This window comes from Phoca vitulina, unplaced genomic scaffold (assembly GCF_004348235.1).
Source record: "Phoca vitulina isolate PV1807 unplaced genomic scaffold, GSC_HSeal_1.0 scaffold111, whole genome shotgun sequence".
Lineage (NCBI taxonomy): Eukaryota > Metazoa > Chordata > Mammalia > Carnivora > Phocidae > Phoca > Phoca vitulina.
Window position 1 is genome coordinate 442,176 of NW_022589814.1, and position 26,248 is coordinate 468,423.

At 39.4% G+C, this 26,248-nt stretch overlaps 1 protein-coding gene across 10 annotated transcripts in view; it reads left to right on the forward strand.

Annotated features, from left to right (window-relative positions):
• Positions 1 to 26,248, forward strand: part of WNK3 (WNK lysine deficient protein kinase 3) — a 168,817-nt gene that overhangs the window by 53,861 nt on the left and 88,708 nt on the right. For all 10 annotated transcript variants that reach the window (XM_032398172.1, XM_032398175.1, XM_032398176.1 and 7 more), the window contains 4 exons: positions 1,623 to 1,842; positions 6,074 to 6,368; positions 7,568 to 7,761; positions 7,858 to 8,007. In XM_032398172.1, the coding sequence (XP_032254063.1) occupies positions 1,623 to 1,842; positions 6,074 to 6,368; positions 7,568 to 7,761; positions 7,858 to 8,007 (859 nt within the window). The remainder of the gene's footprint in view (positions 1 to 1,622; positions 1,843 to 6,073; positions 6,369 to 7,567; positions 7,762 to 7,857; positions 8,008 to 26,248) is intronic.

Below are 26,248 nucleotides of genomic sequence, written 5' to 3' on the forward strand. Positions count from 1 at the left end.
TTTATTTTGATGATTAAAAATATAATGCATATAAAATAACAGAGTAGTATTTAATGGTATCTTCTGCTATTACTGTAATTATTCGATAGGAAAAATACATAGGCAACCTTTTCATTGAAAGGCAGAGGGCTTAACTTGGTTGTATCTTCTTCTTTTTAAGATTTTACCTATTTATTTGAGAGAGAGAGAGAGAGCGTGTGTGAGAGGAGGGGGAGGGGTAGAAGGAGAGGGAGAAGCAAGCTCTCTGCTGAGCAGAGCACCAGACACAGGGCTGGATCCCAGGACCCTGAGACCATGACCTGAGCCAAAGGCAGACACTTAACCGACTGAGCCACTCAGGCGCCTCTTGGTTGTGTCACATCTCACCTTAGCCTTAAAACTAATTAGTCTGAGGGGTGCCTGGGTGGCTCAGTTGGTTAAGCGACTGCTTTCGGCTCAGGTCATGATCCTGGAGTCCCTGGATCGAGTCCCGCACCCGGCTCCCTGCTCGGCAGGGAGTCTGCTTCTCCCTCTGACCCTCCCCCCTCTCATGTGCTCTCTCTCATTCTCTCTCTCTCAAATAAATAAATAAAATCTTTAAAAAAAAAACTAATTAGTCTGAGGAAGCTTATTCTTTTTATAATAGTCTCTTAATTATTTGTCCCTTGATCACTAAGAAATGATCAGGAGGGTTGAAAATCATCAACTTACAGTATACCATGCTATCAATATACTTTATCTGTTTTAAATAGTATAAGAGAGATTTTCTATGTAGACATTATGAAATACATTAGTTTTAGCTCTCTCTGGCCTATAATATAGATAGATTAGATATTATGTATCTGTTTTTAGAAATTGGTCCAAGCAAGCAAAGGAAATTAACTCCCCCCATCTTGTAAAAGAATCTTTTGAACCCCTGTCCTTTTTTTTTTTTTCTCTCAGAGATGGTTAATCTCTAATATTAGGTAGAGGCGTTTCCATTGCATGTATACTTTGGCCTAAAACACTAGACTTAGATACTTGAGGAAAACCATGGGACTTTGCTGAACTAAATTAGTTTCATTCATGGCATTCTCTCAAGAGTGAAGTACACTGACTAGATTATTGTTAATGGAGTCAATGACTTCTATTTATAATGTTTGTAAAGAGTTTGAATTTCTGATTTCCTTTAGAGGTTATATATCCAGAAGAGTTTTTAGTTTCCTTTTTTAAAAATTTTTTTATTGTTATGTTAATCACCATACTAGTTTCCTTTGCTGACAATCTGTTGTTTGAGTTTTAGTAACTTAAGTCAGTGGCTTAGGGAAACTAGTCACTCCACCTAACATACACTGCAGCACTTCTCCAGTTCTCTAGGCATACTTATAGGTGTGTTAAACTTCAGTATCTAGATATGCTACTGGTAATAATCTTTAATTAAGGTGACTTTCAGTGCATATTAGTTGGGATTTCTTTGCATCCTTGACAAATAATAAGTTGGATATAAGATTTGGTTTTTATAACAAGGCACATTAATGGTCTAATTAATAGGAAATTTAAAATAAGATTGTTACTTTGATATAATTGATGTTTACTAATTAAGAGTTCTATATATTGTTTATGATTGGAAAAATTGATAATGAGATACGTATTTTGTTTATTAGGTTGTCTATCAGGGACCTACTAAACCACGCATTTTTTGCTGAGGATACAGGACTGAGGGTGGAGTTGGCAGAGGAAGATGACTGCTCAAATTCATCCCTGGCTTTAAGACTCTGGGTTGAAGACCCTAAAAAATTGAAAGGCAAGCACAAAGACAATGAAGCTATTGAGTTCAGTTTCAATTTAGAAACAGATACATCTGAGGAAGTAGCATATGAAATGGTAAGTGAATCCTACCACTATTCTCTACCCCCGACCACTGCTTCCCTTTATAATATTAGGGTTGATTGATTCCTTTCTCCTTATTGCTTTTTTCCTCCCTATTTTCTCCTTTTCTTTATTTAAATTCTTTTATTGTGAAATGCATCTCTACAGCAGAGTATATTAAATTTGTACGTACAGTATAAAGAATAATAAAACACTACTTTTGTTAAGAAATAGAACATAACCGGTACCTTAGAAGCCACCTGTATGCCCCTCCCAGTTGTATTCCCTTCCCTAATCACTACAGGTAATATCTACCCTGACTTTTGTGTTACTCATTTCTTTGCTTTTTGTTATAGTTTAAGTAATATATTGTTTTGTTTTAAAAATGTAAGTGACCAGTGCACGTCTAGCTGGTTACTGAAGTTATTATTAGGTGAAGATGCTCAAGAGTGCATAAGCTGAACAGTCTCTCAGTCATAATCTGGCTTCAGCTTCCCTAAGTGTTTATAAGAGCCGCTTTTGGGGATGTCAGCAGGTGAGGTCATGAGTGAGTTCAGGGAAGTACACATGTGGCTCACCAGTCAGGTCACCGGCAGACCATTGTGTGGACCAGAAATTAGTTGTCTGGTAACAATATGGTTGGATGGGGAGTGGGCCCCTCTGACTTCTCTACTTCTAATCACCCCATGATCCCCCTCCTTACAGAGCAGATGACAGCAGATAACTTCTGTGGGTTTGAATGTGTGTCCACACCTGACTCAGGCTGCTGCAGCGCTTGGAGGAAAGGTGTGTAGGAGCTTTGGCAGCACATAGTCAAATTAGCCAAGTACAGAGAGTCTGAGCCAGGCTAGCCTGGGCATTCTGTCCTCAGGTTAAAAAGAAGGATGGAACATTGACATTGGGGATCTTGGAGATGATAGCCTTTAACATGTCTATTTTTATAGTCATACTGTTCTAATCTGGAATGATTGTCTTGGACATCTGGTGCACAACTATTATCCTGATATTTCTCTTTACTATCTTTCTAGACTTCTCTTCCTCTCTTCTGTTGGGTTTCATGTATCCTAAATCCCATGTCTTTCTCTTCCTTGGCTTACCCTCTTGTTTTAGTGACACACTTCCTCTGCCTGCTTCTTAAAGAAAGGGTATGAGAGGTAAATTCTTCGAGACTTGCATGTATGAAAATATTTTTATTCTATATTCATATTTAATTGATTGCTTGGCTGGCTAAGGCATTTTAGGTTGCAGTTTTTTTAAAAAAAATTTAGACTCATTGTTCCATGCTTTTCTAGCTTTCAGTATTGATATTGAGAAGTACAAAGTTGTTCTATTTTCTGAATCTTTTGCATGTGATCCATTTTTTGCTCTCTGGAAGCTTGTAGTAGTTTCTATTTCTTCTTTAGTATTCTAAAATTTCACAGTGATGTGTCTTGATTTGGGTCTATTTTCATCCACCGTGTTGGATTCTCAGTGGACCCTTCCAATCTGTCAACTCATATCCTTTAGTTTCTGGGAAATATCTTGAAGTATTTTATTGATGATTTCCTCCCCATTGTTTTATTTCTGGAACTGTTATCATTTGGATGTTGGACCTCTTGGACTAATTCTCCAATGTTCTTAACTTTTCTAGTTTCCATCTTTTTGTCTTTTTATTCTCCTTTCTGGCAGATATTACCAACTTTACCTTCTAACCCTTCCAACTGAGTTTTTCATTTCTGCTATCATGTTTTTAATTTTAAGAGTTCCTTTTTATTTTTTGGTCTGTTCCTTCCTTAGAGTAAACATCTTGTTCTTTGTTTTGTGGAGGCAATATTATCGTACCTCTCTGTAACGTAAGTAAAGAGAGTGTTTTTAACATTTTTTCTCCCTGTATAGTCTCTTTTCTTCAAATTGCTGTTTTGCTTTTGTTGGTTTTGTGCTCTGTCTTCTTGTTAGAGGCTTTTCTGATATTTCTGATAATTCTTGGCTAGTTGCTCATAATTAATAGATTATAGGAGACTATATTTTTTTCTGTTGCTCTGTAATAAATTACCACAAATTTAGTGGCTTAAAGCAACACCCATTTATTATCTCAGTTCTGGAGATAAAAAGTCCTAGTGGGCTTCACTGGATTCTCTGCTTAGGATCTCACAGGCTGAAATCAAGGTGTTGGTGGCCTGGGCTTTTATGTGGAGGCTCTTGGTGGGGAGGGTGAGGGGAGTGGGGGTGGGGTGGGGACTGCTTTCGAGTTGTTGGCAGAATTCAATTCCTTATGGTTGTAAGACTGAGGCCCCTGTTTCCTTGGTGGCTATTAGCTGGTGGTCACTTTCTATTCCTAGAGGCTGCTTTTCAGTCCTTTCATGTATCCCCACTCCATCTTCAAAGTCAGCAATGTCATGTTGAATCCTAGAGTTACCAGCTGGTAAAAGGCTCACCCAGATAATTTCCCTATTTTAAGGTCAGCTGTTCATAGCAAAATAATGAGAGTGATATCTCATTATATTCACAAGTTTGAGGATTAGGATGGGACATCTTTGAGGGGCCATAATTTTGCTGACCACAGGGACTTACAGCCTATTGGATGATGTGTTTGCTTGTGTCAGACTTGTTAACTTTAACCTGTACCATAGGGTATCTGGATGGTATCTTTAATTAGGGAATCTCTGGCATCAATATTTGTAGGTCTGTCTTCTTGGATTGGTCAGATTCCCCAGAGAATCATCTTTTGAAGTCCTTCCTGAAGGGTTAGGGTCTGGTTACTGGTATTTTGGTAGTCAAGTGGGGAAAAGGGCTAAAGGTTTCTGCATATGGCATTCAGCATACATACGCTCATTTAATCTTGTTTTCCACATGGTAGCCTTACCCTCGACTGTGCCTGGTGTTCCATAGTCCAGAGATCCTCTCTTTTACCCTCTCCAGAGAACAAAACTCCAGGCTTCTTGGGTAGGGGGAGAATCAATCATCCAAAGGTGTGAAATGGAAGGTGGGGCACAGGGATCTAAACATTTAACTGCTTCTCACAACCCTTTCACTTAGTTTTCCTTATTTTAGTCATCTCTTTTGACTTCACCCAGTTCTGGAAGTAACTGGTATTGCCAGTTTCTGTGCCTTATGAGTATTTTTCAGTATAAGTGATAATGCTTCTCAGCTTTCCCTAGTTCACCTTTTTCAGGACTGTTAGGTCACTTATTACTTAATCTGTTTTCCACATTCCGGAGTGTCCAAAATGTTGTTGCTGTTGTCTTTCTCTTATTCTCCCTATCCTTCTGGGTTTACAGCTTAAAAATCCATTTAGTATGGGGTTTTTTTGGAGCTTCGGGAGGGAGTGAAATTAAATATATGGATTCCATCTAACATTTTAATCATCTTTCAACTACCACGAAATTTCCCTGAGTCTGCAGACCCCCAAGACATGCTTTAAAAAACAGATTGTAGGACTGAGAATGATATGCCATGACACCTCCTCAAGTCATCTTCTCTGCTACTCAGCCCTGCTCTTCTCAGACAGCAAGCCCTTAACTTCTCTTCTCTCACTCTTCTAATGCCTGGTAAGATGTAGTACTTTGCTGTGAGCATATTTCCCTTTGCCTAGAGTGTGGATCTCTAAACTTCGTCCACACCTCCCTTAATAGCCAGCAAGTTCCTTTTTTTGTTTTAATTCAAGTCAGAGTTTACCTTTCTCTGTGACGCTGTCTCTACTTTTTCCTTTAGGGCTTTTGCAGCAGCTCATTTCTACCTTATTTTAAGTTAAATTTGTACCATCTTACCACCAGATTGTGTGCTCATACAGGACAAAGGACCGACATAGTAACTTATATGTCTCTGGAGTCCAGTACTGGGCACATTGTAGGCACTTAATGTTGTTGAATAAGGAAACCTTTTTAATCTTTCACAAACCTTAATGACAGTCACAAATGATCTGTAATAAGACTGCATGTACTGAAACATCAAGTTATTTGTTTTTGTTTAAAGCCAGAATTATTTTAACAATGTTTGGTAATGGTATTGTTTTTCTTTTGCTGATTAAAGGCTCTGAATTTATGTATGTCTGATTAAGAAAGAACATAGATGTACATCCAAAATATTGAATCACTATGATGTACACCTGAAACTGTCAGTTATATTGAATTGAAAAAAAGAAGGAACATGTAAACAAATTAACTGTTATTTAATAGCATTTGGATTTTGGGGGCACAAAATAACTCTGCTAGTAAAAAGTTAAAATCGTAAATGTTAAAGATGTAGTTTGCTTATGTTTTGTTTGTAGGTCAAGTCAGGATTCTTTCATGAAAGTGATTCCAAAGCTGTTGCTAAGTCCATTCGAGACCGGGTCACCCTGATAAAGAAGACGAGGGAGAAGAAGCCAGCTGGCTGTTTGGAAGAACGCAGGGAATCCCAGTGCAAGTCTGCAGGGAATGTACTCCCTCAGCCCCAGAATACAGCTTTGCCCCCTGCTCCTGCTCAGCACACTGGGGCTGAATGTGAAGAAACTGAAGTTGATCAACATGTTCGACAACAGCTTCTACAAAGAAAACCACAGCAGCACTGCTCCTCTGTTACAGGTAACAGTTAAAATTTATAAAAGCAAACAAATGTGTAATTGTATTCCCTTATCTCAAAATAGTACTTTTGTGTTTTTCTTTTTTTTTAAGATTTTATTTATTTATTTGACAGAGAGAGACACAGTGAGAGAGGGAACACAAGCAGGGGGAGTGGGAGAGGGAGAAGCAGGCTTCCCGCTGAGCAGGGAGCCCAATGCGGCGCTCGATCCCAGGACCCCGGAATCATGACCTGAGCCAAAGGCAGACGCTTAATGACTGAGCCACCCAGGCGCCCCTACTTTTGTGTTTTTCAAAGCATTCTGTTATCTATCATTTCATCAGTCCTTTTACAAAATCCCTGAAATAGACAAGCCAGCTAGTTTCCTTATTTTAAAATTAAGAAACTTTTGTTATGTGACCTGTCCAAGGTGCTAATTGAGTAAGGATTATAATCTTTTTACTATTCTTAAAGGTCTAATGTAAATCCTTTAATAAAGAAAGTTTGGAATTTAAGGGAAAATGTATTCTTCAAGAAGGAATTTTCTAGATTTTAAGATCCTTTGTATTTTAGGCTCAAGTATAAAATTATCATAGTTCCTCTAATTTTTCTGCTGTAATGCATCCTCTTCTCTAGAAGGACAGAGTATTTTCATAGTAATAACTAATTGTTCTATAAAGACAGTATTATTTTCTAGCCAGGTTCTAGGAGAATGAGAATATGACACTTAGATTTTACTGAAATTAGTAAATGAAATTAGTTGGGTAGGGGAGAAGCAATCACCCAAAGGTGTGGAATGGAGGGTGGGGCACAGGGATCTAAATATTTAACTCCTTCTCACAATCCTTTCACTTAGCCTTCCTTATTTTAGTCGTCATCTCTTTTGACTTTATGCAGTTCTGGAAGTAACTGGTATTGCCAGTTCCTGTGACTTATGAGTATTTTTCAGTATAAATGATAATGGCCAGCAAAAGGAGTTGATTTTTATGTGATTCTTTGTTTTTAGGTTTGCTCTACTAAGAAAATTTTAGTTGTACCACAGTTTCAGCATGGAGAGTTTACATAATGTTTTTTGGTTAACTGTGTAATGTACATGTTTTATTTCAAGTTGTCTCAGGTTGTCAGAGTAAAAAAACACATAGAAAACACTTATTTTCTATGCCATTTGGACCTTGTGTTTCAAGATTTTCCTTCTACCTGTTGCTTATTTTCTTTGTCGTAGGTGACAATTTGTCCGAGGCAGGAGTTGGATCTGCTATACACTCAGATACTTCAAGTCAGCCCAGTATAGCCTATTCCTCAGACCAGATGATGGGCTCTCAAGTGGTTTCCAACATCCCACAGGCTGAAATAAATGTTCCAGGGATGATTTATCCATCCCAGCAGCTAGTAGGACATTACCAGCAGATTTCAGGGGTGAGGTGAACTGTTACAATTTTAAATATATAATCCATATATATTTACTGTAAATGGGAGAGTTTATCTTTAATATATTTTTTTCTTATTTAACAGTTGCAACAGCAGCCAAAGCTGACTCAGCCCCACATTTTGCCTTTGGTTCAAGGTCAGTCCACTGTTTTGCCTGTACATGTCCTTGGACCTCCGGTTGTCTCACAACCCCAGGTTTCCCCATTAACTGTCCAGAAAGTCTCACAGATAAAGGTAAGATATATTTTAGAGGCTCTGTATTCAGTTAAACATATTGAACACTGCCTAGATTTTCTGACAGGCAAAGGCTCTCTTTCATAAATTCCTTATAGTTTGTATAAAACACACTGAAAGCCAAAAGTTGTTTATGCTTTCCTTCACCAAAGATGTTCTTGAGGATGTGCCTAACATTGTGAAACTAGAATCTTGAGACACTGCTTGTATAATTGGAAAAGAAAGTGAGAACTCCATAGATGGATAAACAAATTTATTTAGGACTCAGATCTCTTGCTCTTGGTGATGATGATTTGTTCTTTGTATTAGATTTTTCTAGCCCAGTGTGAATGTGGAGGGATTTCTTTCTTTTTTTTCCCAGATTTTATTTATTTATTTGAGAGAGAGAGAGAGTGCACACGAGCTTGGGGGGGGGTGGGCGGGGCAGAGGGAGAGGGAGAAGCAGACTTCCCCATGAGCAGGGAGCCCAATGCGGGTCTCAATCCCAGGACCCTGGGATCATGACCTGAACCGAAGGCAGACGCTTAAGTGACTGAGCCACCCAGGCACCCCTGGAGGGATTTCTTTCATAGTTAATTAGAAATAATATTTTATAGACTTATAGTTTTTAGCACTTTCATCTAAATTTATGGAGGTTCCTCAAGATGTTAAAAATAGAGCTACCCTATGACTCAGCAATTGTACTACTAGGTATTTACCCCAAAGATATAGATGTAGGGAAAAGAAGGGATACCTGCACCCCAATGTTCATAGCAGCAATGTCCACAATAGCCAAACTGTGGAAGGAGCTGAGATGCCCTTCAACAGATGAATGGATAAAGAAGATGTGGTCCATATTACTCAGCCTTTCCATCAGAAAGGATGAATACCCACCATTTGCATCGACATGCATGGAACTGGAAGGGATCATACTAAGTGGAATAAGTGAAGCAGAAAAAGACAATTATCATATGGTTTCACTCATATGTGGAACATAAGGATTGGCACAGAGGACCATAGGGGAAGGGAGGGAAAACTGAAGTGGGAGAAATCAGGGAGGGAGAGGAACCATGAGAGACTATGGACTCCGGGAAACAAACAGGGTTGCTGGAGGGGAGGGGGTGTGGGGGGATGGGGTAGCTTGGTGATGGGTATTGAGGAGGGCACGTGTTGTGATGAGCACTGGGTGTTATACGCAACTAATGAATCCTTGAACACTACATCAAAAACTAATGAGGTACTATACAGTGGCTAACTGAACATAATAAAAAAAAGATTAATAAAAAACCTTTTGGCTTTTTTAAAAAATTCTTGGCTTTTTGAAAAATTTAAATTCCAGTGTAGTTAACATACAGCGTTCTAATAGGTTTCAGGTGTAGTGAAGGTGTAGTGATTCAACAATACTATACATTACTCAGTGTTCATCATGATAAGTGTACTCTTAATCCCAGTCAACTATTTCACCCATCCGCCCCCCCCTTTCTGGTAACCATTGGTTTGTTCTCTATAGTTAAGAGTCTGTTTTTTTGTTTTGTCTCTTTTTTTCTTTGTTTTGTTTCTTAAATTCCACATGTGAGTGAAATCATATGGTATATGTCTTTCTTTGGCTGACTTATTTCACCTAGTATTATACCCTCTAGATCCCTCCATGTTGTTGCAAATGGCAAGATTTCATTCTTTTTTATGGCCAAATAATATTCCATTATATATGTATACACAATACTATATATATACACTATATATATATATATACACACACTGTATATATACACACACACACACACATATATATACACACACACGCGCGCACACACGTACACACACATTCCCACACCCCACATCTTTATCCATTCATCTATCAATGGACACTTGGGTTACTTCCATAATTTGGCTGTTGTAATTAGTGTTGCTATAAACATCAGGGTGCATATATCTTTTTGAATTAGTGTTTTTGTATTCTTTGGGGGGAGTACCCAGTAATGGAAGTGGCTGCACCAGTTTGCGTCCCCACCGGGGGATTCCCAAGCGGGTTCCTTTTTCTCCATGTGCTCGCCAATACTTGTTTCTTGTGGTTTGGGTTTTAGCCATTCTGACAGGTGTGAGGTGATAGCTCATTGTGGTTTTGATTTGCTTTTCCCTAATGATGAGTGATGTTGATCATCTTTTCATGTGTCTGTTGGCCATCTGGATGTCTTCTTTGGAGAAATGTCTGTTCATGTCTTCTGCCCATTTTAAATAGGATTATTTGTGTGTTTTGGTGCTGAATTATATAAATTCTTTATATATTTTGGATACTGATTCTATTGGATCTTGGCTTTTTTTGATTCATGTTTATTTCTATAGGAGAGAGAAATGTTTTTGTCTTTTTGACTCTCAAGGTCAGCATTATTCATTTCTGACAAGGAAGGAGTAAACAGTCTTTATGAGAGTTCATATATTAAGACTATATTCTGGTTCCCAAGGTTATGAGGCCTGGACACATGGTTCAGCTTTTCTTTGCCATCACTGCATTTTCTTTTCTCAACCTCACCCTCCCTTGTGTGTGCCTTATTTCTTTGGGAATGAGATGGTCTGAACATTCTCTGTATATGATTCAGTTAGCAGCTGGCACATCTGTTTCTTTTAAGAGATTGGTATATAGTAAGTCACAGCTCATCAATAATTTTTAATGACTACCATTTCTGTGGATGTAAGATAAAATAAAGTATGGTTCTTACCTTCAAGGAGTTCACAGTCTTATAGGGGAAGGTATACATGTAACTTGACAAATGTCAGATACATTCAAAATCTGCTGGGGTAATTTAATCTGATGGAGTTGACAGTAGCCTGGTATTTGGCTATTGTTTGTAGGTAACATGATACATATTCATAATTGAGCTCTTGTTGTGGTTTGATTTGTTTCTTCCTAAGATTTTAATGCAAAGTATATTGAATGGACACTTAAATTAACTTAGGTTCAACCACATAAGTATGCAGATATGTGTATTTTAAAATGTGTTTTCAAATTTTTTTTAAGTTTTAAAAATTATTATGAGTATTATTTACCTATTTAAAAATAAAGCCTATGAAATTATAAAATAGACAGTGAAAATCACCTGTTATTTCTCCAGCTAGAAACATCTTATTGTTTACATTTGTGGGTAAAGCCACTAGTTTTGTCTTTTTTTCCCCTATGTATACATATATAATTTTGTTTATATATACATCTGTATATCACATGCTGTTTTTTTTAAAAGATTTTATTTATTTATTTGAGAGAGAGAATGAGATAGGGAGAGAGAGCATGAGGTGGGGAGGGTCAGAGGGAGAAGCAGACTCCCTGCTGAGCAGGGAGCCTGATGCGGGACTCGATGCTGGGACTCCAGGATCATGACCTGAGCCAAAGGCAGTTGCTTAACCAACTGAGCCACCCAGGCGCCCCTCACATGCTGTTTTTTAGACTTTTTCAGCACATATAGAAGCCACATAAGCAAGCACTTTGACCATTGGTGTCTTCTTATGAATGTGGTAGTTCAAGTTCTAGGAATTACTGCAGCCAACCTATATTTATTCAGCCAACTCTCTGCTCTCCTCTTTAGAGAGCTTCTGTGTTCATTTTAGCTATGATACTGAAATTCTTTTGAGCTTTTTCTTGGAACTTCCAGTGTCTGGTGTGTGAAAGTGTTAGATTCAGTTACTCTGAATCTCTGCCAGGGTTTGAATGAGTTATGTGGCAAGTGAAATAAATGAGAAGCCATGAGCAGTATATTACTGGGACTGGTCTCAATCCCTTAATGTATTCAACTATCATTTATTCATGGTATTAAGGATTTTTGTAGTACTAAAACTATACCCAGCACCTTTTTAATAACTTGCTAAAATTTTTAGAACATAGCATTATTTTATCTGTCATTCTGTCTGGGACAGGCCCATTAAAATTGGCATGGTATATGCATTTATAATTTGAATTTTCTTTGCACCAAGAACCAGGAACTGCAGCTGACCTTGGAGCAGATGGACAAACTTCAGCCTAATCTATGACTTTAGACTTGCCAGTTATTGGAGTTCCACAACCAGTCTTTCTGCAGTTTCTCCTCAGACATTGCCTGCTTCACAAATGACTTCCGAGCATCTAACAGTTGGTCTTCAACTTGAGCCTGGCCCTAGAAATGGAAAGCAGGCGTTGACCGTATCACCAGATGCTAATCAGACTTCTAGTTTCTTACTGGTTTATTGTCCTCAAGCTTTGTCAAGTCATTCTGCCCATTACCTGAGCAGTGCACAGAATGTTGCTGGTACAGCTCAGTTCCCTTCTAATTCCACTGGGGGGCATTCGGGGGCCAATCAGCCTCCACAAAAGATACATTCAGTACCCCACCCATATCCAGTCCTGCATCAGGAATCGATAGCTCTAGGTTCTTTAGCACCACAAAGCCAGACTGTGCATTTGAAGAAACCTTGTTTCCAAGCCTCTATGCAGCAGCAGCCATTAATTTTACAACCTTAAGATTATGGCATCACTACAAAAAGTTTCAGCAGGATTGTATTCTACGAGTGTCTGAAGCTCATGCAAGTGAGCAGCAGCCAAGGGGTGGTATTGAAAGTGTGATTCAGTCCCTGGAATAGCCATCTTATTCTGTTGAACATGCTTATCCAGGACCACCTGCAGAACTGCCATCCTTCCCACTGAAGGCTCCTGGGCAGCTGCCGTTGCCCCCAGGAACAAGCTTCTTACCCATCACAGCTAACTTACCCAATCCAGGCTCCAGCACAGCCTGTTTATTCACTGCCAGCCCCACAGTATTCTCTTTACACTGTGCAACCACCAGGATCATAGTCAACCCATTCTATGCAGACTTCTTCTCCAGTCCCACCTGTGGTACAGCCCTCTTATTTGGCCCTAGGCCAAGGGCAACCTGCTTTTCCAGTACAGCCTCGGGTTTCATCACCTTTTCCAGACCAGCCAGCATATAAGATCCAAGGAGCTTACTCTGTGCAATCTATAGAACAGTTTGTTTACCAGGTACTGCCTCTTGAGCATGCCCATTATTCAGCACGAACTGTTTACACCATCCAGACAACTGAACGGGCAACCTTCATGACCCAGTAAGTGTATACAGTAAGCTCTCCTGATAGCAAGCACATACATATTACAGACTCTGCGGATCAGAAGTTACACCCAGTACCACCTTTATAGCACAGACTTCTGACCAACAAGCCTATTTAACACCACCCTAAGGTAGCAATTCTTCAAAGTTGGAGCAAAAGCCATTTTTAACATCACCCTTAGAAACACAGACACATTTTATGGAGCCTTTATTTATGTCCGGCACTCAGCAGCTCCATCACAAGCAGATGTCCATTTTAGACACCGGCAGCTAGAAGCCCAGTCAATTAGCATTACATCTCAGAGGGCCGTGGAAGGGCAGCTTCAACACCCTGTGCAGATGTCCTTCATTCAATAGGCTTCCTCACAGACCCGGATCCAGCCCCCACACTTTTCTACACAGCTTTTGCAATCACATCTAACACCAAGCCAGGTTTCTCATTCAGCTTTCATTCAGCATCAGCAGATGGACGACTTATTCATCTTATAGACAAGCACAGAAAAGCCATCAGTTGTCTATTCAAGAAGGTCCCATAAATCAGCAGCAGTCTTTGGGTAGCCACCATGCTGCTTTCCAGCAGCGGTTACCTCCTTCATAGGCACCTAACCAGGTTCAGCCATTACCAGGTATGTCAAAGGCCATTATAAACACAGTACAGATTATACCTCCTTTGCAAGAACCGTTGCAACCAGTGGCAATGGAACAACAATATGTAACACAGCCTTCAGAGCAGCCTCAAGTGCTTCAGGCATTAGACAGCAGTCCGACTTTTCTCCTGAAGAAAACCCTAGCACAGGACCGGCCAACATGCATTCAGCAGCAGTCTGTCCAGCCACAGTGGCAGCCATCCTGGCTCACACTTGTTTTTGGGTCAGCAGAAACAGTGACAACAGCAGACCCTCTATCAAAGCTCTGGGATAGCTCTTTCAAATCGGCCGTCTTCTGTTCATCTGTCGTCAACACTTAGTGTTCTGGTACAGGCTTCCACTGTCTTTCAGAGCATTTCTATGTCACAGACGCAACAGCATTTGCAAAGCCAAAAAATTCCGAAGGTAAATCCTCCTGGGGAAAAATCTAGACGATTGTGATTTTTCTATAATGTTCAAGGGTCAGGGAGATAGTGAGCTAGGTAGAAATAGCATTGGACAGGGAGTCATAGTCCCTATTTCGGGGTCTTTTCCTTATTCAGTGTGTGGCCTTGACTCAGGTCTCTTTGGAGTTTCCTCATCTGTAAAGTTGGAGGGGTTAAACCAGATGATGGTTTTTGATAACAAAAAAATATTTATATCAGTGAATAAAACATGAAAGTCCCTTCTGTCATTGACTTTTGTTTCTTAATGGGGGGAGACTATCAATAACCTTAATAGAAAGTAAATTTATAGTGTAGTCCCAGGAGATTGGGGGAAATGTGGAGCAGGGTAAGGAGGAAAGTGGGTTATAATTTCAAATAAGGTGGTGATCAGGGTAGGCCTCATTGAAAAGGTGACATTCAAGCAAACATTTGAAGAAGGTGAGGCAGGCCACAGTGCACATTTCAGGCAGAGGGAATAACCAGCGCAAAGTCCCCGAGGAAGGAGAGTGTCTGGCCTGTTTGAAGAATAGCAAGGAGGCCAGTATTGCTGTTAGTGGTAAAATGTTAGGAGCCTGTGATTGTCTTATTCTACATTAATAATAAAGCATTTGCCTTTATGAGATGATAATAATGAACACTACTAGGTGATTCCTAGGTGCCAAATACTGTCTTACTGGTTTTACATGTACTATCCTCATAACAACTGTATGAATAGTAGCTATCATTACCCCTATTTTACAGGTAAGGAAACTGAGGTTCAGACAGGTTACAGGAGGGTCAGGATTTGAACCCAGACTACCTGGTTGCAGAGGCTGTGCCCTCAATCATTACACTATCCAGCCTCTTTGTAAGATAGCATCCTGCCTGCCAGAATTGGAGAAAAAGGGCATGATAACTTCATTGAGATTTAGTTAACTCGGGATTGATTGAATTAATTATAGGAAGGAATTGACAATCCAGTTTATTCTTTTTTTCCCTCTCTTTTATTCGCTTTAGATAACTCTAAAGACTCTGAATTGATTGAGTTTGGCTAATAAAATGCTTTGATAAGAGGTATGCTGTACTATAAGAGTTTTCTAGTGGTGGTATATTACTTTTCCAAAAGCTATTATCTCATGTACTGTGTGTTTTATAAAATTCTCTCTTCATCAAGGGCATAAATTATAATGAATTCCAGTGTGTGCAAACTGACTCCTAACAGGGATGATCAAGGATTAATAAAGATCTTTGCAGTTGAAGTTTCTTTGGACAAAGCATGCTATTCTGGGATTTATTTCTTTAGAATAAACTTCTTTACAAAGTATTTTGGGTTGGAATATTCATTTCTGTGGGCATGTGTTGGATACTTTCCTTACCTAATTAAAAAAAAATTTCCCCAATATTTATTAAGAAAAATTTCGGAGATATGGAAAAGTTGAAAAATTGTAAACACCCATATACCTACCAACTAGAATCTACAGTTAACTTTTGCTTTATTTGCTCAATCACATATCCATCCCTTTATTCATTTATCAATCCATCTCATTTTTCTGGCACATCTCAAAACTAAAGTTGTTAACATCAGTATATTTCATAAAATACTTCAGCATTCATATCATTGGCTAGAACTCAGTATTTTTTTTTAGTTTAAATTTATACGCAGTAAAATGCATAGATTATAGTTCAGTGAGAATTGACAGATGCTTACACTTGTGTTACCCAAGCCATTATCAAAATATAGATGAGGTGTTGGCAAACATTTTCTGTAAAGGTCTAGGTAGTAACTATTTTAGGCTTTGTAGGCTATATAGTCTCTTGCAGCCACTCAATTTTACTATTACATGAAAATGGCCATAGGCAATATGAAAAAAAATGGGCACGGCTGTGTTCCAGTACAACTTTATTCACAAAAATAGATGGTGCACCAGCTTTGGCCTGCAGTCTGTAGCTTGCCCACTCAATACAGAATACTGCCATTACTGCGGAAAGTTCCCTGTGCCCTTCCCCAGTTGGTAGCTCCCACATCCCACCAGAGTCGACTGCTGTTGAGTTGTTTCACCTTAACTAGTTTATCCTGTTCTAGATCTTCATATAATTGGAATCATACGATGTGGACTCTTTTTTTTTTTTAAAGATTTTATTTATTTATTTGACAGAGAGAAACAGCGAGAGACAGAACACAAACAGGGGGAGTGGGAGAGGGAGAAGCAGGCTTCCCGCTGAGCGGGGAGCCTGATGTGGGGCTCGATCCCAGGACCCTGGGATCATGACCTGAGCCGAAGGCAGACGCTTAACGACTGAGCCACCCAGGTGCCCCATGATGTGTACTCTTGTATAAGGCTTCTCTCAGTATGTTTTTGAGATTGATCCGTGTTGTGTGTATCAATAATTTTTTTTTTACTGCAGAGCAATATTCTGTTGTATGAATATACCAAATCTGTTTATCCATTTTACTATTCATGAATACCTGAGTGGTTTCTAGTTTTGGTTTTTTAGGAATGAAACTGCGATGAATATTCTTGTATAAGTCTTTTTGTTAACATACGTTTTTGGGTGCCTGGGTGGCTCAGTTGGTTAAGCGACTGCCTTCGGCTCAGGTCATGATCCTGGAGTCCCGGGATCGAGTCCCACATCGGGCTCCCTGCTCAGCAGGAAGTCTGCTTCTCCCTCTGACCCTCCCCCTCTCATGCTCTCTCTCTGTCTCATTCTTTCTCTCTCAAATAAATAAATAAAATCTTTAAAAAAAAAAAAAACAAAAAAAACATACGTTTTTATTTCTCCTGGATAATACCTAGGAGTAGAATCACTAGGCCTTGGGATAGATATTTGTTTACTTTTTAAGAAATTGCCAGTTTTCCCAATTGGTTGCACTAACTTACACTAACACCAACAATATATGAGAGTGCCACACCCTCACCAACACTAATTTTAGATATTCTGGTGGGTGTGTAGTGGTATCTTGTGGTTTTAGTTTGCATTTCCCTGATGACTGTGTTGTTGAGCACCTTTTCATGTATTTACTGGTCTTTGTGTATTTTTCTTTATGAAGCGTCTGTTCAAGGCATTTGCGCATTTTATTTTGCCTGTTGTAGTTTTGCCTTGTCATTTTTGACTTGTTAGGAGTTCTTATATATGCTGGGTAATGCTAGTCCTTTAGCAAATACATGTTCTATAGATATTTCTTCCAGTCTGTGGATTGCCCATTAATTTTTGTAATGACTTCATTTGATGAAACAGTATTTTATCTTGAAATCTAATTCATCAAAATTTTCTGTTGTGGTTATTGTTTCTGTGGCCTCAGAAACCTTTGCTTCCGCCCAAGTTACAAAAATACTCTCCTCTTTTATGCTTTTATGTTATATGTTCAGGTTTATGGTCTATCTTAAATTAATTTTTATGAGCGGTGTGAAGTAGGAGGTCAAAGTTCTTTTTTTCCCCCCATATGAATATCCATTGTTTAAGCTTCATTTGTTGAAAAGATTTCCTTTTCCCATTGGATTTATAATATATTTTGAAGTTAGGTAGTACAAGTCTTTCTTTTTTTTTTTTAATTTTATTATGTTATGTTAGTCACCATACAATACATCATTTGTTTTTGATGTAGTGATCCACGATCCATTGTTTTCGTATAACACCCAGTGCTCCATGCAGTACGTGCCCTCCTTAATACCCATCACCGGGCTAACCAATCCCCCCTCCCCCCCCCTCTAAAACCCTGTTTGTTTCTCAGGTCCATAGTCTCTCATGGTTCATCTCTCCCTCCAATTCCCCCCGCCCATTTTTCCCTTCCTTCTCCTAATGTCCTCCATGTTATTCCTTATGTTCCACAAATAAGTGAAACCATATGAAAATTGACTTTCTCTGCTTGACTTATTTCACTTAGCATAATCTCCTCCAGTCCCATCCATGTTGATGTAAAAGTTGGGTATTCATCTTTTCTGATGGCTGAGTAATATTCCATTGTATATATGGACCACATCTTCTTTATCCATTCATCTGTTGAAGGGCATCTCGGCTCTTTCCACAGTTTGGCTATTGCGGACATTGCTGCTATGAACATTGGGGTGCATATGGCCCTTTTTTTCACTACATCTGTGTCTTTGGGGTAAATACCCAGGAGTGCAATTGCTGGGTCATAGGGTAGCTCTATTTTTAAATGTTTGAGGCACCTCCACACTGTTTTCCAAAGTGGCTGTACCAACTTGCATTCCCACCAACAGTGTAAGAGGGTTCCCCTTTCTCCACAACCTCTCCAACATTTGTTATTTCTTGCCCTGTCCATTTTGGCCATTTTAACTGGTGTAAGGTGGTATCTCAGTGTGGTTTTGATTTGCATTTCCCTGATGGCTAATGATGATGAACATTTTTTCATGTGTCTGTTAGCCATTTGTAGGTCTTCTTCAGAGAAGTGTTTGTTCGTCTCTTCTGCCCACTTTTTGACTTGATTATTTGTTTTTTGGGTGTTGAGTTTGAGAAGTTCTTTATAGATTTTGGATACCAGCCCTTTATCTGTAGTGTCATTTGCAAATATCTTCTCCCATTCTGTGGGTTGCCTCTTTGTTTTGTTGACTGTTTCCTTTGCTGTGCAGAAGCTTTTTATCTTGATGAAGTCCCCAAAGTTCATTTTTGCTTTTGTTTCACTAGCTTTTGGAGATGTATCTTGAAAGAAGTTGCTGTGGCCAGTGTCAAAGAGGTTACTGCCTATGTTCTCCTCTAGGATTTGGATGGATTCCTGTCTCACATTGAGGTCTTTCATCCACTTTGAGTTTATCTTTGTGAATGGTGTTAGAGAATGGTCGAGTTTCATTCTTCTGCATGTGGCTGTCCGATTTTCCCAGCACCATTTATTGAAGAGACTGTCTTTTTTCCATTGCATGTTTTTTCCTGCTTTGTCAAAGATTATTTGACCATAGAGCTGAGGGTCCATGTCTGGGTTCTCTATTCTGTTCCATTGGTCTGTATGTCTGTTTTTGTGCCAGTACCATGCTGTCTTGGTGATCACAGCTTTGTAATATAGCTTGAAATCAGGCAACGTGATGCCCCCAGCTTTGTTTTTCTTTTTCAACATTTCCTTGGCAATTCGGGGTCTTTTCTGATTCCATACAAATTTTAGGATTGTTTGTTCCAGCACTTTGAAAAATGTCATTGGAATTTTGATCGGGATGGCGTTGAAGGTATAGATTGCTCTGGGTAGCATAGACGTTTTAACAATGTTTATTCTTCCGATCCATGAGCATGGAATATTTTTCCATCTTTTTGTGTCTTCTTCCATTTCTTTCATGAGTGTTTTGTAGTTCCTAGAGTATAGATCCTTTACCTATTTGGTTAGGTTTATTCCGAGGTATCTTATGGTTTTTGGTGCTATTGTAAATGGGATCGTTTCTTTAATTTCTCTTTCTACAGTTGCGTTGTTAGTGTATAAGAAAGCGACTGATTTCTGTGCATTGATTTTGTATCCTGCCACATTACTGAATTGCTGGATGAGTTCTAGTAATTTGGGGGTGGAGTCTTTTGGGTTCTCCACATAAAGTATCATGTCGTCTGCGAAAAGAGAGAGTTTGACTTCTTCTTTGCCAATTTGAATACCTTTTATTTCTTTTTGTTGTCTGATTGCTGTTGCTAGGACTTCTAGTACTATGTTGAACAACAGTGGTGAGAGTGGGCACCCTTGACGTGTTCCTGATCTTAAGGGAAAGGCTCTTAGCTTTTCCCCATTGAGGATGATATTCGCTGTGGGTTTTTCATAGATGGATTTTATGAGCTTGAGGAATGTTCCCTCTATCCCTATACTCTGGAGAGTTTTAATCAGGAAAGGATGTTGTATTTTGTCAAATGCTTTTTCTGCATCAATTGAGAGGACCATATGGTTCTTCTCCCTCCTCTTATTAATGTGTTCTATCACATTGATTGATTTGTGAATGTTGAACCACACTTGCATCCCGGGGATAAATCCCACTTGGTCGTGGTGGATGATCCTTTTAATGTATTGTTGGATCCTATTAGCTAGGATTTTGTTGAGGATTTTGGCATCCATATTCATCAGGGATATCGGTCTGAAATTCTCCTTTTGATGGGGTCTTTGCCTGGTTTGGGGATTAAGGTAATGCTGGCCTCATAGAATGAGTTTGAAAGTTTTCCTTCTGTTTCTATATTTTGAAACAGCTTCAGTAGAAAGGTATTATTTCTTCTTTGAATGTTTGGTAGAATTCCCCAGGGAATCCATCAGGTCCTGGACTCTTGTTTTTTGGGAGGTTTTTGATCACTGCTTCAATCTCGTTACTGGTTATTGGCCTAGTCAGGTTGTCAATTTCTTCCTGTTTCAGTCTTGGCAGCTTATAGGTTTCCAGGAAGGCCTCCATTTCATCCAGATTGCTCAGTTTATTGGCATATAGCTGTTGATAATAATTTCTAATAATTGTTTCTATTTCCTTGGTGTTAGTCGTGATCTCTCCCCTTTCATTCATAATTTTATTAATTTGGGTCCTTTCTCTCTTCTTTTGGATAAGTCTGGCCAGTGGTTTATCAATCTTATTAATTCTTTCAAAGAACCAACTTCTAGTTTCATTGATCTGCTGTACTGTGTTTCTGGTTTCTAATTCATTGATTTCTGCTCTAATTTTAATTATTTCTCTTCTGATGCGTGGCATAGGTGTCATTTGTTGCTTTTTCTCTAGTTCTTTAAGGTGTAGAGTTAGTTGGTGAATTCGGGATTTTTCTATTTTTTTGAGTGAGGCTTGGATGGCTATGTATTTCCCCCTTAGGACCGCCTTTGCAGTATCCCATAGGTTTTGGACCGATGTGTTTTCGTTCTCATTGATTTCCATGAGTTGTTTAAGTTCTTCTTTGATTTCTTGGTTGACCCAAACATTCTTGAGCAGAGTGGTCTTTAGCTTCCAAGTGTTTGAATTTCTGCCAAATTTTTTCTTGTGATTGAGTTCCAGTTTTAGAGCATTGTGGTCTGAGAATATGCAGGGAATAATCTCAATCTTTTGGTATCGGTTGAGACCTGATTTGTGACCCAGTATGTGCTCTATTCTGGAGAAAGTTCCATGTGCGCTCGAGAAGAATGAGTATTCTGTTGTTTTAGGGTGGAATGTTCTGTAAATATCTATGAGGTCCATCTGGTCCAATGTATCATTCAAAGCTCTCGTTTCCTTGTTGATTTTCTGCTTAGATGATCTGTCCATTGCTGAGAGTGGAGTATTGAGGTCTCCTACAATTAACGTATTGTTATCAATATGACTCTTTATTTTGGTTAACAGTTGGCTTATGTAGATGGCTGCTCCCATGTTGGGGGCATAGACATTTACAATTGTTAGATCTTCTTGTTAGATAGACCCTTTAAGAATGATATAGTGTCCTTCTGTGTCTCTTATTACAGACTTTAGTTTAAAATCTAATTTGTCTGATATAAGAATTGCTACCCCAGCTTTCTTTTGAGGTCCGCTGGCATGGAAGATGGATCTCCATCCCTTCACTTTCAGTCTGGATGTATGTTTAGGTTCAAAATGAGTCTCTTGTAGACAGCATATGGATGGGTCCTGTCTTTTTATCCAATCTGCAACCCTGTGCCGTTTTATGGGAGCGTTTAGGCCATTCACGTTGAGAGTGATTATTGAAAGATTTGAATTAATTGTGATCATGTTGCCTGTGAAGACGTTGTTTTTATAGATTGTCCCTGTAAATTTCTGTTGTAGATCACTCTTGGGGTCTTTCTCCTTTTATAGAACCCCCCTTAATATTTCTTGCAGGGCTGGCTTAGTGGTCACATATTCTTTCAACTTCTGCCGGTCGTGGAAGCTCTGCATCTCTCCATCCATTCTAAATGGAAGCCTTGCTGGATAAAGTATTCTTGGCTGCATGTTCTTCTCATTTAGTACCCTGAATATGTCTTGCCAGGCCTTTCTGGCTTGCCAGGTGTCTGTGGATAGGTCTGACGTTATTCTGATGTTCCTCCCTCTGTACGTAAGGAATCTCTTCCCCCTAACTGCCCTTAAGATGGTTTCCTTGGTTCTAAGATTTGCAAGTTTTACTATTACATGCCGGGGTGTTGGCCTGTTGTCCTTGATCTTAGGAGGGGTCCTCTCTGCCTCTAGGACTTGAATGTTTGTTTCAATCCCCAGATTAGGGAAGTTCTCAGCTACGATTTGCTCAAATACATCTTCTAGCCCTCTCTCTCTCTTCACTTCCTCCGGGATTCCAATGATTCTGACATTGGAACGCCTCATGGTGTCACTTATTTCTCTGATTCTATTTTCATGGATTCTGAGTTGTTTTTCCCTGGCCTCCTCTTTTCCCTTTTTATCTATTATACTGTCTTCCAGATCGCTTATTCTCTCTTCTGTCTCAGTTACCCTAGCTGTTAGATTATGTAGATTGGATTGGATCTCATTGATAGCATTTTTAAGTTCTGCCAATTCACGTTTTATTTCTGCCCTTAGAGACTCTATGTTGCCATTAATTGATTTCTCCATTCTAGCCATTGTCTTCACAATTGCTAGCCTGAATTCCATCTCCGACATCTTGGTTATACCTGCATCCGTTTGTAAATCTGCAGCATAAGTCATAATCTCTGAGTCTTTTCTGTTTTGGGGGCTCCTCTTCCTAGTCATTCTGTTGATGGGTGTTTGAGGGAATGTATAGAGTCGAAATTATTGACCAGAACCCAAGCAAGATGCACCTGTTTTCTAGGGACCTTAGGGTTGCTGGCCTCTTGTTTTCCCAGCCTGTCTTCTGTGGGAGAGGCCTGCTGCGCTGTTAGTCAGGCAACCCTGTTTGGGCGGAGTTGCCCTGCGCCCCTGTGGCGGGGATGGGCTCAGTGGGAATCAGTCTTTGGGGCTTTTGTTCTCTGGCGCCTTTCCCTGGCGGCTTTCCGCATCTCTTCCGCGAGTCAGAGCAGAAGAGACCGTGTCCAACCCTCTGCCTCAGAGCAGAGAGACCGCAGTCTGTTCTTCAGTGAGCTCTCCAGGCCACACCGTCTCCGTTTCTGTCCATGCTGCTATAAACTGTAGCGTCCTGGGTTGTGCGCCCCTCCGCAGCACCCCCAGTCCTGCCTCCAGGTCGGGGCACGTCTCTGCCCTTTGTGCTTCTAAAACCGCCAGCCGCTCCCTGTTCGGGCACGCGCGACTCCACCGCTTGGGGTTCTGTCCCGGGGACTGCAGTTCGCGTGCAGGCGACTCTGCTGCTTGGGGTTTCCACCCCGGGGGTTGCAGTTCACCGGCGGGACCCCGGCGCACCGGGTTTCCGTCTCCGAGGCTGCAGTTCGCGTGTGTGCGACCGTCACTCCGGTTTCTGTCTGGGGGGCTGCGGTTCGCGTGTGCGCGACCCCGCCGGTCCGGTTTTCCACCCCGGTCCTGCCCTAAAGTCCTTTCCCGACGCTACCGGTCTGCAAGTCTGTGCCCTGTCCGCAGCGCGCGAGGCTGTCACTCACCGGCGGTGTAGGATCCCCACGTCCAGGCTCCCTCCCACTGCCGTTTATCCTCCGATATCTGCCCGCAGAATCATGGCTCTCCGCTTCGTACCTCAAAACCAACTGCCTGTGATATTCTGTTTGTAGAGATCCAGATCTTCTTACATCTCAGGCTGGTTTCGTGGGTGCTCAGAGTGGTCTGGTAGATATCCAGCTCAATTCCGGGGACCATTTGAAATAGGGTCCCCTACTCCTCCGCCATCTTTCCCCCCTCCTGTAATAGGATTTTACCTGTAGCTACGAAAAGAGTACAAGTCTTTCTACTTCATTTTGCTTTTTCAAGATTTCTTTGGATATTCTAGGTCCTTTGCAATTCCAGGCCTCGGCCTCTAGTACAATGTCAAATAGGAAAGGAGATACTAGACATTTTGCTTTGTTCCTGATGTAAGGGAGAAAGTGCTCAATATTTCACCATTAAGTATGCTGTTAGCTGTAGGATTTTCTAGATGGCCTTTATCAGATGAAGGATTTCCCTATTCCCAATTCACTAAAAATATTTTATCTTGAGTGGATGTTGAATTTTGTCAAATGCTTTTTCTGTCTGGTGATATGATGACATATGATTAATATGAGTAAATTTACATATACCATTTTACTCTTTTTTTGCTTTACCCCTCTGTTTTTTTTTTTTTTTTTTTTATTCCTCATGGCCAGCCTTCTTTGGGTAAAAAAATTTTTTTTTAGAATCCAGTTTTAATTTTTCTATTGTCTTTTCAGCTAAATATTCTTTTTGTGTTTTAACAATTTCTATCAATTTTATCCAGGCATTTTTTCATTCAGATATAATTCATACACCATAAAATTCACCCTTTTAAAGTATACAATTCAATGATTTTGAGTATATTCACAAGGTTGTGTAATCATCACCACTAATTCCAGAACATTTTTATCACCCAAAAAAGAAACTCCATATCTATTAGCAGTCATTCTTTATTGTCTACCCCACCTTCCCCTGCCCCTGCCATTCACTTATCTACTTTCTGTCTATTTAGTTGCTTATTCTAGGCATTTCACATAAATAGAATTATACAATATATGTCCTTGTGTGTCTGGCTTCTTTCACTTACGATAATGTTTTCAGGGTTCACCCATGGGGTAGCGTGCATCAGTACTTCATTCCTTCTTCTAACCAAATAATATTCCATTGTATAGATATATTTTGTTTATGCATTTATCAGTTGATAGACATTTGAGTTGTTTCCACTTTTTGTTGTAGTGAATAATGCTGCTATGAACACTTGTATATATGTTATTGTATGAATGTTCATTTCTCTGGTTAGATACCCAGGAGTGAAATCCTGGGCCGTATGGTAATTCCATGTTTAACTTTTTGAGAAACTGCCAAATTTTCCAAAGCAGCTGTATGGTTTTACATTCCTACCAGCAAGGTATAAGGATTTCAATTTCTTCACATCTTTACCAACACTTGTTACTTGTCTTTTGGATTGTAGCGTCCTAATGGGTGTGAAGTGGTATTTCATTGTGGTTTTGATTTGCATTTCCCTAAAGGCTAATGATGTTGAGAATCTTTTCCTATGCTTATAGACCCTTTGCATATCTTCCTTTTTCTTCTTAGGAGAAATAATCTATTCAAGTCCTTGGCTCATTTTTTAATTAAGTTTTTGTCTTTTCGTTGTTGAGTTGTAAGTGTTCTTCACATATATTTTGGATGCTACACCCTTATCAGATTTGTGATTTGCCAGTATTTTCTCCCATTCAGTTTCCTTTGCAGCTTAAAATTTTTTAATTTGATAAAGTCCAATTTATCTGTTTTCTTTAGTTGCTTTGTGCCTTTGATGTTTTACCTAAGAAACTATTGCCTACTCCAATAGACTTTCTCCTATGTTTGTCTTCTAAAAGTTTTAAATTTTAGCTCTTAAATTAGGTCTTTGATCCATTTTGAGTTAATTTTTGTATATAGTTTGAGGTATGGGTCCAATTTTATTTTTTTATGTGGATATTCAAATTTCCTAGCATCATTTGTTGAAAGACTATTCTTTCCCTATTGACTTGTCACACTTGCTGAAAATCAGTTGGCCATAAAAATATGATTCCTCCAACTTTGTTTTCTTTCTTCGGGACTATTTTGGCCCTTCTGGATCCCCTGCATATGATTCTAGAATCAGCTTACTAAAGCTTATAAAAATTGTGTTAACTCTGAATGTTGCCTTCAGTATTATTGTCTTTTAATAATAGTAAGTCTTCCAATCCATGAATATGGGGTGTCTTTTCATTAAATTAAGCATTCTTTAATTTCTTTCAGCAACATTTTATAGTTTTCAGCATACATGTATTACATTTCCTTAAGTTTATTCCTAAGCATTCTTTTTTGTGTTGTTATAAATGGAATTTTCTTAATTTCCTTTTTGGATTATTCATTGCTAATGTACAGAAATACAACTGATTTTCCTGTGTTGCTCTTATACTCTAACTTTGCTAAATAAGTTTATTCTAAAATTTTTTCTGTGTGTGGATTCTTCAGGATTTTCTGTATATGAGATCATGTCATCTAGGAATAGAGATAGTCATAATTTTTCCTTTCTAATTTGGATGCCCTTTATTATTTTTTTTTCTTTCTAATTGCTCTTTCTAGAACTTCCGGAGCCTTGTTGAACAGAAGTAGTGAAAGAGGACATCCTTGTATGGTTCCTGATC